This window comes from Columba livia, chromosome 7, assembly GCF_036013475.1.
Source record: "Columba livia isolate bColLiv1 breed racing homer chromosome 7, bColLiv1.pat.W.v2, whole genome shotgun sequence".
In the NCBI taxonomy this organism is placed as follows: Eukaryota; Metazoa; Chordata; class Aves; order Columbiformes; family Columbidae; genus Columba; species Columba livia.
In genome coordinates, this window is record NC_088608.1 from 14407369 (window position 1) to 14422051 (window position 14683).

The following is a 14683-nucleotide window of genomic DNA, read 5'->3' on the forward strand; positions in this document are numbered from 1 at the left end:
ACAGTATGCACAGCTTTTTGATGGGAATCAGTTACTATTAACTGTGGAGTGTAAAGAAGATGAAAAAAAAAAATCACATTTTGTTTTTGCTTAGCACACGTTAAAATCTCATATTCTGATTCCTTTTTTTTTCCCCTCTTTTTCCCTCTTTTTTTTTTTTTTTTTTCCTTACTGGGGGATTTATAACACAGAAGGTTATGTAGCACAAGGAATAAAAACACTTGGAATAATGAGCCTCTGAGTTCTTGCACCAGGAAATCCCAGCAGAAATAGATGAACATTCCAATATTCTTCTCCACCTTTTCTCTTTTTCCCACAGGGTGCCCTGACAATTTCACTGATTCCCGATGTTTAAATCCCATTACTGCTTTTCAAGGCTGTATGAGGCTCATCTTTATTGATAACCAGCCCAAGGACCTCATTTTAGTTCAGCAAGGCTCCCTGGGGAATTTTAGTGATTTACACATGGATCTGTGTGGCATCAAAGACAGGTAATTATTGTTTCCTCTTTCTTGTATTTGTTCTTTTTTCCATCACAGTGGTTTATAAATACAGGTTGCATTAAGTGAAAATTCTAATATGCCAACATTACTGATATTAGGCATAACAGAGCTACTAATATAAAATATTACAGCGAAGATAGGAGGACTGTAGGGGAAATGGTTTCAATTACGTGAGGTTCTCTCCACATTGACTTGTAGGAAATAGAGTATGCAAATTTAATCAAAATACAGATTGGTGAAAGGAATAAATTTTATGCATAAACAACATTTGATTGCTTTGAAGTTTTAGAGGGAAATGAAAGAGAAGAAAAAAATATTTGATTCATCAGAACATGTTATCCCCTTAATATGCTATCTGTTTTTGCTTAAGTAGATAATTTGCAATTTTTCTTATTAGCCATTACAGCATAGCATGTTTATAATGAAGATATGGTGCACCTCATGCAACATACTGCCCATTCAGTAAGACGATATAATGATTAAATGGTCTATATGAAAGACACATTTCAGTTCAAAAACTTATTTGAATCCTTCCTGAGCTGAAACCTGTCAGGAAAACCTGATTTTCTCATAAAGAGCAGAGAGGAAATAAGCAACCAATCAAAGTATTTCGTAATTTCTCCTTTGCTTCCTATGGATTTTTAGTGTCTAAATATTTTCGAATTATCTCTGCAAATGTGTACTTTGAAGTTAGTATGTGGAATACTAGACTCTGTGTTTATTTTATTTTTTTTAATCTAGCTAAGATCTGAAAAATGTAAATGCAAGTGGTGGAAAATATGATGTGCTTGGGATAGTTAAGAGAATAGAAAGGTTGCTTTTGGAAATAGTTAGAAAAGCTTAAGCATTTAATGTATTTGTTTCAGACATGTTGGTTAGAGACATCTCTACTATTGTTTAGTGTAGGAGGGATCAGCCCGCTGTGGCTGTGATCTTTTGAAAAGTGAGCATAATCTCTGTTATGTGAGACCTTCGTGCTCATCTTTACATGCTCATGCTTGTTAACTTGTATAGAGACAACACTGACTCTGCTGATCAAACCTGTTTCCATGTTTAACAGTGACTGAGTTCAGGGGGACATAATTTCACAGTTGGTGTACCTGAAATGGTAGATGGAATTGGTAACATGCAGCTGACTTAACAAAAAGAAGTAAAATGTAAACTTTCCTGAGAATTAAGTGAAAGAAAGTATTTTGCTGTTTTCTTGGAAAAACAGATTCTTTAAGATCCAGTGAACCACTCAAAGGGAACTTTTATATTTCTATATTGGAACAGAAGAGAAATATTCTGTTATGACGTAGAGGTGCTATGGGTCATTGTCACCAGGTCTAGGCTAGAATCTATGGTTCTACTGCAAGTGTCTTTCTCATCTTCAGTGTCCCAAGGACAACAAGCATCAGTCGGTGATCATACCACACAACTACCTAGGGCAAGGATCCAAACATAATAAAAATCATGGTGCTTTACAAAATCATTGCCTTCAATATATTACACATCTAAACATAAATTATTCATTTTCTAGTGAAGATTAAAGCACTCTCTTCCAGTGTGGGTGTCTGGATATCCTTAAATTTATTTGTCTGCACTATGTGATCTAGGTAGATCCATAGTAGTTATTCTCTGTAATAGTTAAGATCATATGTTAGATTTGATTTACCTAGATCATATAGTAGATATGATGACAAAAACAGAGTAGACTTTAAAAAAAAAATAAAAAAATAAAAAAAAAATGGGCAAAAGTGATTCTCTTATGGCTGGAGTTGGTGTATCAGTGGAGGTGCCCTGAAGGGCAAGAGAGAAGCCTACAGTAAGAGAAGGCATTGGGCTCAAGGTCAGAAATTCCCTTCATCATGGAAGGATGAGAGGCTCAGTGGTGCCATGGAGGTTGCAGCTTTCTCCTTCAGTGAAACACCCTGTGCTCTCTCTCCCTGTCTAATAACTCCCATAACTGTGCTGAAGCTGTTTTGCATGGAAGGAGGAAAGATTTTTGGATTTTTTTTTTTTTTTTTGTCTAAATCATATAACACAATTTATACACTTGGGGCACAGACTTGAGGGAGGTTAAATCTACAGAACAGATTTTAGGAAATTACAAAAGCTGCTCAAAGTTTCACAGGGTAAAGTACTATTGGTGCAGTACTGAAGTCAGGAGTGGTCATAGCAGGAAGGGACAGCTGGAAAGAGGGATGAAATTCAAAGAAAATAAGGAAAATTCAGACAAGAGATAAATCCTTTGTGGTATTTTGCCAACACAGTTGACCCTAAGCAAGTGGCTGAGCTGGAGAAAGCCTGAACAAGAAAGTATTTGTGGTGTGTGTTCTTCCTAACCACTTCTGAAGATTTTAGGTTCTGCAAGCCTATACAATGGCATAATTGGTCAGGAGAAACTATACATGGAAAGTCTAGGAGAACAGGAGATTTTAATTAAATCCTAAAGACTTATTGCTGTCTAATCTGCACAGTGTACCCTTGAGTATATTTTCAAATCTGGTTCAAATTGGTTGATTGCACAAAATGTCTGACACCTCCAGTCACTGTAATTCAGCTATTCACCGTGGTTCCACTAGTGTTCAGTATCAGTGCAGCTCTGGACTACTGGAAAGTTGGTATCTGGCTCCAGGCGTGCAATATCCAGCTGCTCGTTCTCTCTATAAAAGGAGCATTAAGATTCTGTAAAAGCATCTTCTCAGAGAAATGCGATCTCCCCTTTCTTAATTATAAGATTTATTGCTGTGTGCACTGTAAAGCATGTGTTTTTGTAATTTTTAACGCATTTGGGAATTTTGTCTCTTAATTAACATGTAAATGGGACATTAGTCTTAGTTATCTAAGCAAAAAACCTCTTTTGAGGAATATTCCGCTATTTAGAAAGCAGTTGATTTGTTACAGGCTGGTGGGCCAAACTTATTTAGACCTGGGCTCTTGAAAGCAGTAGTTAGGCAGCTCACTGCAACTTGTGGTGACTCCTAAAAAGAGAATTAATGACTTTGTTTTGAGAGATAGTAAACAGGACTAATATTGATGCCTGCAGTATGCTTTTGAGAGAGAATCTAATTGTGTGCATATTATACACACGCACAGACACACCGCAGGATTCACTGTATAAAGCAATGAGCCTCTCTTAATTTAAATTGACCCATCTGAGGGACTAAGCCTTAATATCTCATTAGATCTTATCTCTAGTATTTGGACTATTGCTGCACTCAAGTGAATTTTCCATGAATGCCTTCGTCTCCCTGTATTTGTTATTTCCACACTTCTGTAATTATTTCTTAGGAAATAAGTGCCCTGTCATTAGCCAAGCTGACAAAGAGTTCACACAAAAAATAGGTATCTCCATACGGATATAGAGTTTTGTCCTCTTTCCATTTGATAGCTACGGAGACAGTGCCAAGTGAAAATAATTTTGCAGACGCAAGTGAACTTGATCCTGTTGCCAACTGTGCTTTGATCAGGGGACTCTTGCCAGAGACCTCCAGAGGCTCTGTGCAGCCTCAGGGATCCTGTGAATGAGGCCACCCACTAACTGCTCTGGTCCTGGCTGAGTGGACAGTTCAGCATGTACCTGAGAGAGCTGGGATTAGCAGATAACACACAGAAAACTAATGTCTCCTGTGTTTTCAGTAGGATGTTAAGATATTGTACAATCTGTGTTTGAACACAGCAATATGGACTGTCCCGATGATGGAAGAAGGCTAGTTAGCACCATCTATTGAGAGATTGCCTGTTTCTAGCCCTCAGCTGTAGTACTAGCATCACTAATGTTCCTACTGCTGCATTTGGAGTTGCCTCTGATTTGCCATCCTCTTGCACGATATCTACATGTTGTCCTTGGGTGGCACATCCTGTGCAAAGAGAGGCTTCCCTGATCTGTTCATATTAGAGCTGTGTTTGCTCCTCAAGCCCTGACAAGTAGTGATGTATTCCCTTCTACATCTTCTTCAAGAAAAACCGTTCCTGCAAAATGTTTCCAATGTCTTGTGGAACAAGAAAGCAGAATCTGTAGGAGGAAGCATCATCCTGTAGTGATGCATTTGTAGGACTCTTGGCATTATCCCTACTGCCTGCCCACTGGTAATCCAGCTAACCATTTTTTTTCTTTTGTTTGTAGTATGTATATTTGCTGTGATTTTCCAAATGCTCAGTCTTTTTTGAGAATGTTGCAGTGTGGTGCTTGCACTGCTCCTGTTACAAAGTGTTAGAGGTCATACCTGCCTTCAATGAATTTATTCCAATTCCAGTGAGAGGTAAAGGAAAAATGAGACAATATCCTGCTAAGCTATGGAGGTCCGCTCCATATTTAAAAGGAAGTTTATTTAATTTTATCCCTTTTTGTTGTTGCCTTTTCAGAATTTCTGCTTGGTTAGGAGTGCAGGGGCATATCAGGGATTGTTTGCAATACACTGAATTAATAAGTCAGAAAATATAATTTCTTACAGTGTGCTGGCATTTCCCTTCTATGGCATGGTACAGAGTAGAATGTAGCAAGGCAGAGATGTCTGGAAGCGAAGGTGTCAGTAAGTCTGTGGATTCATAGACTTCTTGCTGGGGAGGGAAACAGAGATCTTTGAGTACCTGTGCAGTCTTTTGCAGCAGTACATGTACTATGTTGACTATGTCTGACCAAATGCCATCTGGCATATGCCCAAAAAAATAAATGTAGGCTCTCTTTGAATTTATTTTTTCTTCAGAGTGATATAGATTAAACTAATGGCTACAGGGAATGCACAGCCCTCACTCCTGGTGTTTTGCACTGTAAATATTTTTGGGAAGGGAGGCATCTTCTGGGGGTGACATATTAAACATAAAATCTTCCAGCAGAAAGCCTGAGCAGTAAGAAAGTCTAATGAAAACAGAATAATGCTTTGTGTATTTGACCCTTAATCTGTAGGGAGGACATCAGAGTCAAGGGATGGTAGCAAACAGCATAATAAATTCATTTGCTTCTCATAGATGCTGTAAATCAGAAGGGATTCACTCTCTTGAGCTTCACAAAGTCTCTAGCTTTAAGCGTATGGCCAGGATCCCTGTCCTGCATCTGCAGGTAGCGTGTTAGGTGCTTTATAGCTACAAGCTGAAAAGACTTTCTTAAGTACTTTTGGTTTTGAGAGAAAAACAAACAAACAAACAAAACAAAACAAAAACAAACAAAAAAACCACCTACCACAACAGGATGTGGTTTTTTTCCTAATAGCGTCTTTGCTCATGCATTTCCCTCCTCAGTATTTTACAGACTTCTTGACCCTGTCAAACAGCATCCTAGAAATGGGTTATGGATGTGGTTAGAGAAACTTCTCACTTAGCAGGGTAAGAAATCACAGCTGCATGTAGTGCAGCAGGCAGCTGGGCTGGCAGAGAGCTCTTCTTTCAGTCATTTTAACACTGATGAAAGGCACAAGGCTGCTGTCCCTAGGGGTACCAGTGCTTCCTTTCCCTAGCTAGCATGTGCATGTGGCAGAATGCAGAGTTGAGTCTTCTTATTCCTTCTCAAACTGACAAACCGTAACCTGTTTCTTCAGGATAATGGTAACAAAAGTATTGGTTTGTCTAGTGCTAATATTGATTCTCTAACCTGGGGTATATTCAGTGTTGTGATGAGCTGTAAACTTAGATCAGTTGCTATTTTCTTCTTGCAGTGTTTTCCCCTGTTGGCTTAGAAGGGAAACATGCTTGCTGCCGTTCTCCTGATCTAAGCAGGACCCCCGCACCATAGCATTGATACTGAAATACCAAGCTCTTACCATATAAAGCCTTTGTTTTAAAACTTGGTTCAACTGGCAGTTCTACAAATCTTGAAATACAAACAAGATCTAGTGAGTGAAACAGGTGGGCAAATGTGTCCTAGTGAAGAGCAGCAGGGAATGAGCATAACTTGTGAAGTAAACACTAGCCAGGGTTGCCACTTGGTGTTTTCCTGTCCTAGGTTAAATAACATTCTTACTTGTAAATTTCTGGTGTTTACAAACATATTTAGAGCTTGATGTCTTTCTTGAAAGGCCCTGTCTATATGAAAAGACACAAACAGGTCTAGAAAACAGCCCCTGCAAAGAAAGATTGATTAAGCTCTGTTTCTTTAACCAGAAAAGAGATTGCTGAAGAATGGCAGCATAATGGTCTTCAGGTGGTAAAAGGCTGCTGCAGTACAGAAGGAAATAATAATCTTTTCTGACCTGGATGTATGGGAAAGCAGCTATGGTATAGATTGTCTGAGGAGACTGTAAAGTCTCTGTCGCTGAAAGGCTTTCAGAATACGTTAGATGAGCCTGTGAGAAATGGCAGACACAGGCACAGGTGATCCTGCCTTGTGGTGTGAGGATGGACTAAGTGATCTTCTGAGTTCCCTCCAGCTCTGCGTAATTCTGCTTCATTCAGTCAGGCTTCTCCTCCAGATGGAACAGCTGTGTCTTGTTCTTTAGGGGTTCTGAAATGTCAACAATAATAACACCGCTTAAGGGGACAAAAAAAAAAAAAAAGAAGATGATACATTCAGGAATTCAGCGCAGGATTTCTAATACCTGTGAGAAAGTTCATTTGGTAGATATATCTCTCAGACCCTCCTAAAGCACTGCTGTGGCACGCAGTAGGGACTGTGTGGTCAAAAGGTATCTTTTTTTTTTCTTTACCTGAGCTAAATATCTTAAGTTTGAAGTATAAGAAAATGGGGGAGAAGGAAGAACACATTCTACTCATTGGTCACTTCCATGGTTTGCTTTTTGCTTCTAACAATGTATAATTCATTTTTACAACTGCAGGATGAAGCTCTGGGATTGCAGAATTTATTGCCATGTTTTTTCTTGGGTTTTCTTTGCATATTCCATGATCTCTAGAGTTCAGCTCAGGATGCGTATTTTTCTTTGACAAACAGTAACTTGATTCCCTTCTATTTGGCTCTCTATTTTCACAAGATCTGGTGACTTCTTGGATTTGAGGTGTCTGTTTCTCTTTCAGATGTGGTCAAAATGAGGGTGAGGAGTTTGTAAGCTGTTAGGAGGAGGCGGGGACTGAGGCACTGGATAACTGCGAACATCTTTCCCTTGGTAAATCAAACTAACAACTGTGTGGTGAAACCTTCACAACCTCTGTTTCAGTTGCTGAAGTATAAAACACAAATCCAGTTGGATGTATTCACTGACCTCTGCCTTGGCCTGACCAGCCCTTTCCAAGAAGTGCGTCCTCTTTGGGCCACTCCGAGGTGATGCTGTGTGCAGCTCTGACTACAAGAGTCTGTCATTCAGGCCTCACTGCTGTTTCTAAAACTGACACTCTATTCTTTTGTGTGCCAGAAACTGTTCTCTACAAGAGTAGATTAAATAAGCTAGGACTGTTCAGCCTGGAGAAGAGAGAGCTAGGCAGGGTTGTGCGATGAAGAGCAGCATGAAGGCAGTAAATAATAAACAAGAATTTCCTGTTACTCACAAAAAAATCTTACATTGCATCAAACTGGATGTTGTTAGACACTGTAGAGGTCAAATATGAAGGAAAAAGCCAGTAAGACTTACATGAATTCATAAGCCACAGATTGCTGGAAGCTGGCAAAGTGTTCAGTTGGATGCTCTTAGAATTATTTCATCAGCATGTTTGCTGTGACACTGTCAGAGTGAGGAAATTACAAGAGAGGCACTGTTGGTCTGGAGGGAGGTGATAATCTAAGGATTAGGAAGCCCAAGTTCATTACTGTTTTGAAAACATCCTTTTCATTGTGGACAATTCTTTGTACCTCTGTTGTTCAAAACCAAAATATGTTTTGTCATAGCAGTGCTAATCTCAAAACACAGTGGAATCTGATTGTGAATTTTGCTAAGTACTAATTCTTTCTGCACTGTGTTTTTTCTTACATGGCAGTGGAATAGTGGGGGTGTGGGTCTGTGTGTGGGCAAACAATAGAAGGTATAGCCTGGGGAAAATTCAGACAGCTTCTCATTTAAAAATAAATGAAATGGGTAGGAAAACAAATATGCAGATGCTGAGAAGCTGGCCACACTGTTGACAAGCTCTGGGAATTCCCATTCAGCAGTTGGCTGGAATGCCAGATTTTGGGACTAGAAATACTAGCATCAGTCCTGAAGCTGACTTGGTTGTTTGCTGTGTTGGCATCCCTTTCAGAGAATAGATGCAGGAATATGGGCACAAGAGATACTACAGCTCAAGAGTTGCCATGGATATTATGAAAATGTGCCAGAAAATCATTAAACCTCAGTCCAGAAACACTGTGGATTTCCAGCCCTTCATCATAAGGCACAGATGTTCCCTTTGGGCTGAGCAAGGCTGTTACAGCAGATGGACCCCTCAGAATACAGCAGCAAGGGCTGCAGTGTTGCCTGCAGCCCAAAGGCATTGGTTGATTAATCTCATCCACTTCTTGAATGCCGTGGGACAAACTACTTTGCAGTGTTAGTCACAGAGAAGAAAATTCCATTTCCAGGACTTCTTGCACACTGTGTGTACACAAAGTAGTAAGATCTGGTGTGGTTTCCTCCAAACTCTGTAAAGAGGAGTGCTTAGTAGTTGTTGCAGTTGACATAGCTTGTGCCAAACAGCTTTCTTTAAGGGGAAACCTGGCCTCGTTTTCCTCTGACTTGACACCTCTCATGGAAATATTGTTCTTTGCCTCGTGAGATGGTGCCAGACAAATGGTTGCTTCCACCAGGCTTTTGAGACACATCCTTTGATGTATCACATCCTCTTAAGACACATATTTAATGATGATGTTGGTTACATTAATGGTATTGAACTCCTCAACCCCCATCACAAAGGATGTAGTATTTAACAGTAACAGACAAACCTTTGTTAAGGAGCCTGCAATTTCATGGGATTCTGCTGTTCCTGACATGCCTGAAATAATTTGAAATTGTTTACTTTTTGGTAGCAAAGTTTGCCTGGTCAGCAGTAGGGCTAAGGCAGTTGCAGAAGCATGATGTTGTACACCCATTGTTATGTTGTTGTTTTATACACCATTTGTGCTTGTGTACATGAGGCTAGGTTGCCTTGGGATTAAGAAAGCCATTTATGAGCTGAAACTGTCATTATTTGTAAATGAACTACAAGGGTAGTCAAAGCTGGCTTTCCTTTAGGCTTGGATTCACACGGATGCATAGATAAATGCATACATTTCTCTCCCTGTCTACAACTGCTAGGGTTCTTTAATCTGATTGCTGCTGTTCGTGTTGATTTTGCGCTGATGAAGCTTTGACGGGGTTGTCCTATTTTTACTTGGCTGGCACCCTGCCCTCACTATAGCAAATACTGACAGTACTTGTCAAGGACAACACTGGGAACTTCAGTTCCCTTAAGTGACCTGGTGGAGGAGGAAAGAAAAAAAAAAAAATCACATTGAATCCACCTTGGTAGATGGATGGATGGAGCATCTTGTGGGACATCCTGGGAATTCTAGAGATCTCCAATGAAGAATGCAAACCTGATCTCAGGTATTTTCTTATGAATCCTGGCAGTGTTTCATCTCTGTAGCACCAGCAGGCAGACACAAGTGCACACTGCTATTGCTGTCCTTATTAAACAAAGATTCATTTGCGTATTTGAATTCTTCTAACAAATACAAGTGGAGAGAGCAGTGTGTGGTATACATAATAATCACTGCAATGGGATTGGTGTTAGCAGCTTAACAAATTAGGGAGAAGCATATTGAGTTGATTCATGAGTTTGCTTCCCTGTACTACTTGAGCTATAGAGCACAGATAGTGTCCTTAGTCCCTATCCTTTTATCTTCACCCATGTTTTATCTGTGAAAATTTGTCATAACATTTTCTTGATAAATTAGCTTAAAGCATTCTTTTTTCTTACTAAATAGAGCCAACCTTGTAAAACCTATGTTATACCTACTTCCTTCATAGATTCAATTAGATTTTACTATTGATTTTTATTTGTAAGAAATAATAATAATTTTTGACTTTTTTCCTCCTTTTAGTACTGAACTTAACATTGCTTCATGTGTTGTACTGTCAAAATGGGCCTTTGGGAAACTAATTACTATTGCAGGTGAAGGGAGTTACGATAAATCTGATGAAAGCACAGTCTCTTTTTACATTTCCCAAATCTCCTTTAAGATGTAAGTATGCCTTGCAGCAGAAGCCAAACTTTATATATATATATATATATATATATTTTTTTTTTTTTCCCCCAAAGTTGGCCATGAAAACAAGAAAATATGCTGGCTAATTACACCCAGTGAGTTCTAATTTTATTTATTATGGTCCCAGGCTGGGATTGAAAAAGCAAACACTTAATATTGCATTTACCCCCATATAAATACCTGCAGTGCATTGCAGAAAAAATATCTCCACCCCCCGAAACCAACAAAAAAAGCAGCCAAAAAAAAACTACCTCGCAATTTGTTATCCATACTCTTCATTCTCTCTAGTATTCTTATTTTCAGTATGTAGTGTCTTCTCTGCAGAAATGACAATTATTATATAGTCCCAATTATTTTCTCTTTACAGAAAGTCCTCTTATGTTTTCCCTTTTTGGTTTTATAGCAACGAGTCAGATGCTTTCAGATCATATTCCTTGAATTCAGATGATGATCATACCTGAGATGAGTTAAAGACATAAGAGGGAATGTCATCTGTCCTTTTTTAAAATATTTCTCATTTTGGGTAAATCCCAAAGTAGATTTGAATATTACTCACCTGCATCTCTGTCATCAGCCAAAACAAAGCATTTAAACAGCACATCTTCAGGTGCTGGAATACCTGGATCTGTTTCTAGAATTGTTCCAATAAAGCTACATATAGGAGAGGCTGTCCTGCCTACTTATGAGGATCTGATGGTCCAGGTTAAGACCAACTGCAGAAAGCAGCAAGCCAGGCCCATGAGGGGTGCACTGCTCTATAGAAATATTGTGTTTCATGGAAAAATAAAGACGGGTCCTTCAGATTAATCTGTCACACTCACATCACTGCATCTGAATTGGAGACAGATAATATTTTAATTTAGTTTTGTTCTTTTCCAGATAAGTTTGGGTTTTTTCTGTGTTTTGGTGTGGTTTTGTTTTTTTTTTTTTTTGTTTGTTTGTTTGTTTGTTTGCTTTTGTTTTGTTTTGTTTTTCATGTGAAATATGAAAAGAGTGCTGAATTAAAATCTCATTTACCTGACGCCACTAGAGATCAAGAGCAGTGCTGATCTGGTCCTTTAAAATGTGTTTAGTAAATGCTCTAAGGCGTAACTACAACTACAAAACTCCTTCCTTATGACTGCAATGACTTGTACGTGTGGAGAGATGCTGGAGTTGGAGATAATTTTTGTCTTTGATACAGAGAGGTAGGACTTCCCAGTAGTGCTGGAGAGGGGCTTTGTCCCAAACCCCTGGGGAGAAGGAAGGCAGTTTGAAGGTTGGTAGGGGGCTAGTTAAGTGGCTTTTGGAATAGGACTTGAGTGTGGAATTGAGTTTCTGGGGCACCTGAATAGAGTTCACCCCCATTACTGCTCCTTTAGAATCAAAATTGATGGGATGAGCAACCCCATGGTAAGTTAAAGGCCAGTAGATACTGGGATGCATATAGGATATAATATCCTGTCCTTGTTTGTTTGATTTTTGCAGATGGCTTTTCTGCTTTTGCTTTGTAAAATTATGAATTCTAAATGGAACAGCTGTCTGTACAGGATGGTTTATTTGTTTCCCTTTTTTCATTCTCAGATTCATTTATATAAAATCCTTTTTGCTGATGCCAAGCCGAACTGTCAGCGCATTTACATCTATTAAAAATGTAGGTAGTCTAACAACAAAGCAATCAAACCTTTGAAAAATACCTTTATCTAAGGCATAGATAACAGGTTCTTTTCCCTTCACTCCTGCTGATCCCAGCACAACCTCCTCCTGTAGTTATGTCCCAGCCACATGCCTGAGGGCAACTGACATCAACATTCAGGTCTTCTAAATGTTCATCTCACAGGGCTAAACAATCGCAGAGTCCAAGAACCAAGGTGGCCAACAATGGAAATAATAATAAATTTTAAAAGTTCGGTCATTAATTTTTGCAAATCCTAGAAAGAAAAAAAAGCTGACTTTGTGACAAACTATTAAAGTGACAAAAAATGTCATGTTTTTCTTGAGATAATTTTAAAATCTATTCAGTGTGACAACATAAACAATTTCCAGCACAGAATAGAAAAAATGTCTTTGTCACGTTACTCTTGTTCCGTTTGTACTCCATGGCTTCTCATGACATAATTAATTTAGGGAGGAAATATACAGATGGTGTAAAAAAGAAAAACAATGGAGTATGCTACAACGTTTTTTTAGAAGCTGTTGTTCAGTTTTCTAAAGTTGTGAGAGGAGAGAGAAGTTGGGAGGTGTGGTGATGAGAAGCGAAGATCTACTCTTTTGCAGCCTGTCTTAATATTGGTTTTACTTACTCTTTCTCCATTCCTCCCTCTGATCTGGTTCTTTTCTCCCTTTAGTTAAGGACACCTAGCCCACCATTTTGCCACAAACATGTCTGTTTGTGGGGAAAATAAGAGTGGGATGTACTCCTGTGGTAGTTGCTTTTCTACTGCTCTGTGATCTGCATTTGTTTTCCCCTTGGTAGAAGCCTGAAGTCGTTACACATTGTCTGTGTAGTAGTAACATCCACGGTTTTCTCTTCAAAATGCTTGTATGGTCTCCCCTTGAACCTATTCCTTGTATCCAAAGTAATCTTTGGCAAAGCATTTCACGGATTTATGGCCCAGCAGTGAGGCAAAAACTCATGGTGTTGCAATTGGCTTCCATCTATCCAGTTCCATGAAAAGACACTGCCACAGAAATACCCTGAGTTTCATCATACATTCATACCTCCTATATGAAGTCATCCCTGTTAATTTATACTTTGTTAATTATACATGAAATAGCTACATGCTGAAATTAAATTAATTTGAGGTAATATTTAGGTAAATGCTTCCTTGATAGAAAAACTTCTAAATTTCATGTGTTTTCTGGTTATGGCATTGTTGAGTTTTAGGGACTTGGTGGTTGTCTGAAAATAAACATATTCACAGGCTTAATATTGAGAGTGTGTGTTCCTTTTTTCTTTCTCTCTCTGATAGATCTCTATTTCCCCCCCCTCTTCATTTAAGAAGAATAGAGAGTGGTGCAGGCAGGATGTGTTGTGCTGACTATAACAAAATCTGAGAGGTGCTTATTTAAATTACTGGGTTTATTTCCAGTCAAGTGTAACGTCAAATGTGTAGAACTCCTTCAGTCTTCCCACTCAAGTAATTTTGTCATTGTTATTTCTTCATCATTCCTATCAAAGGGCAAAATTTTGCCCTCTAATGACTATGCAGTTTGTCCTTTGAATTCAAAGGAAGCACACATACATTTTTGGAGGTGAATGTTTCATCTAAGGACAGTGAACACTTTTGTGCAGGCTCTGCATATTGCTCACTTAGATGGCTAAGGTGTGTGTTTTACAGCTTGGCTGAAGGAGGGAAAATTTTATTTGCTTCATTTATTTCTTTATAAGATTCATTCACCATGATATATTCTATGAATTAATCTGGAATCTGGAAGATCAGAGTCCCTGGTCTGTCACAAACTGTCTTAGGGAAATCATTAAATTTCAAAGTGTCTCATTTATGATTCTCGCAAAGATTGATTTGTTTGTTCGTTTCAATTGCAAATAGGTCAAGGGCTGCCTGCTGCAAGTTTTTGTTTATGAATCCTTCTGTTATCTTATTGAGATTTTGCTAAAAATGCTTAATACTACTAGAATGCAAATATTAATTGATATTTTAAATTATACGTATTTAAATCCTTCAACAAGAGGATCCAGGACAGTTAGCTAATGGAACAACCTATGATTTATCCTTGCCTTGATTAATTTTAATCATAGCTATTTCTTAATTTTGAGTTCTCTGACAATTAGGATAAATTTTGCTTCTCAGGAAGACACAACTGCTCAGCTAGGATAGGATTATGGTAATTATTAGAGCTGCTAAGAAATTTTGTTTCATAAGCTTTTAGAAGGATTAGTTATCTGACCAAAAACAAGATCGATGCGGTTGGTGCTAATTAAAGCAAATAGACTAAGGAATAAAAAAGGTTTAATTCTGAATTTATGAATATCATTAAAAGCCTACATGGCTAGTTCGACTTATGCTTTGTGCATTGTTTGGGGAAAAACAAGTGTCTGCATTTATAAGACAAGTAGAAATGAGAAGTGACCTTCAACTTTGTAAAGCCTTTG

General features: G+C 38.5%; 1 protein-coding gene across 3 annotated transcripts in view; it reads left to right on the top strand.

The window, feature by feature from the left end:
• Positions 1-14683, top strand: part of CNTNAP5 (contactin associated protein family member 5) — a 307043-nt gene that overhangs the window by 175478 nt on the left and 116882 nt on the right. For all 3 annotated transcript variants that reach the window (XR_010474008.1, XR_002408012.2, XM_021280776.2), the window contains exon 11: positions 320-491. Coding sequence is in view for 1 of the 3 variants with exons in the window: in XM_021280776.2 (XP_021136451.1) it covers positions 320-491 (172 nt within the window). In the remaining 2 variants the exon portion in view is untranslated. The remainder of the gene's footprint in view (positions 1-319; positions 492-14683) is intronic.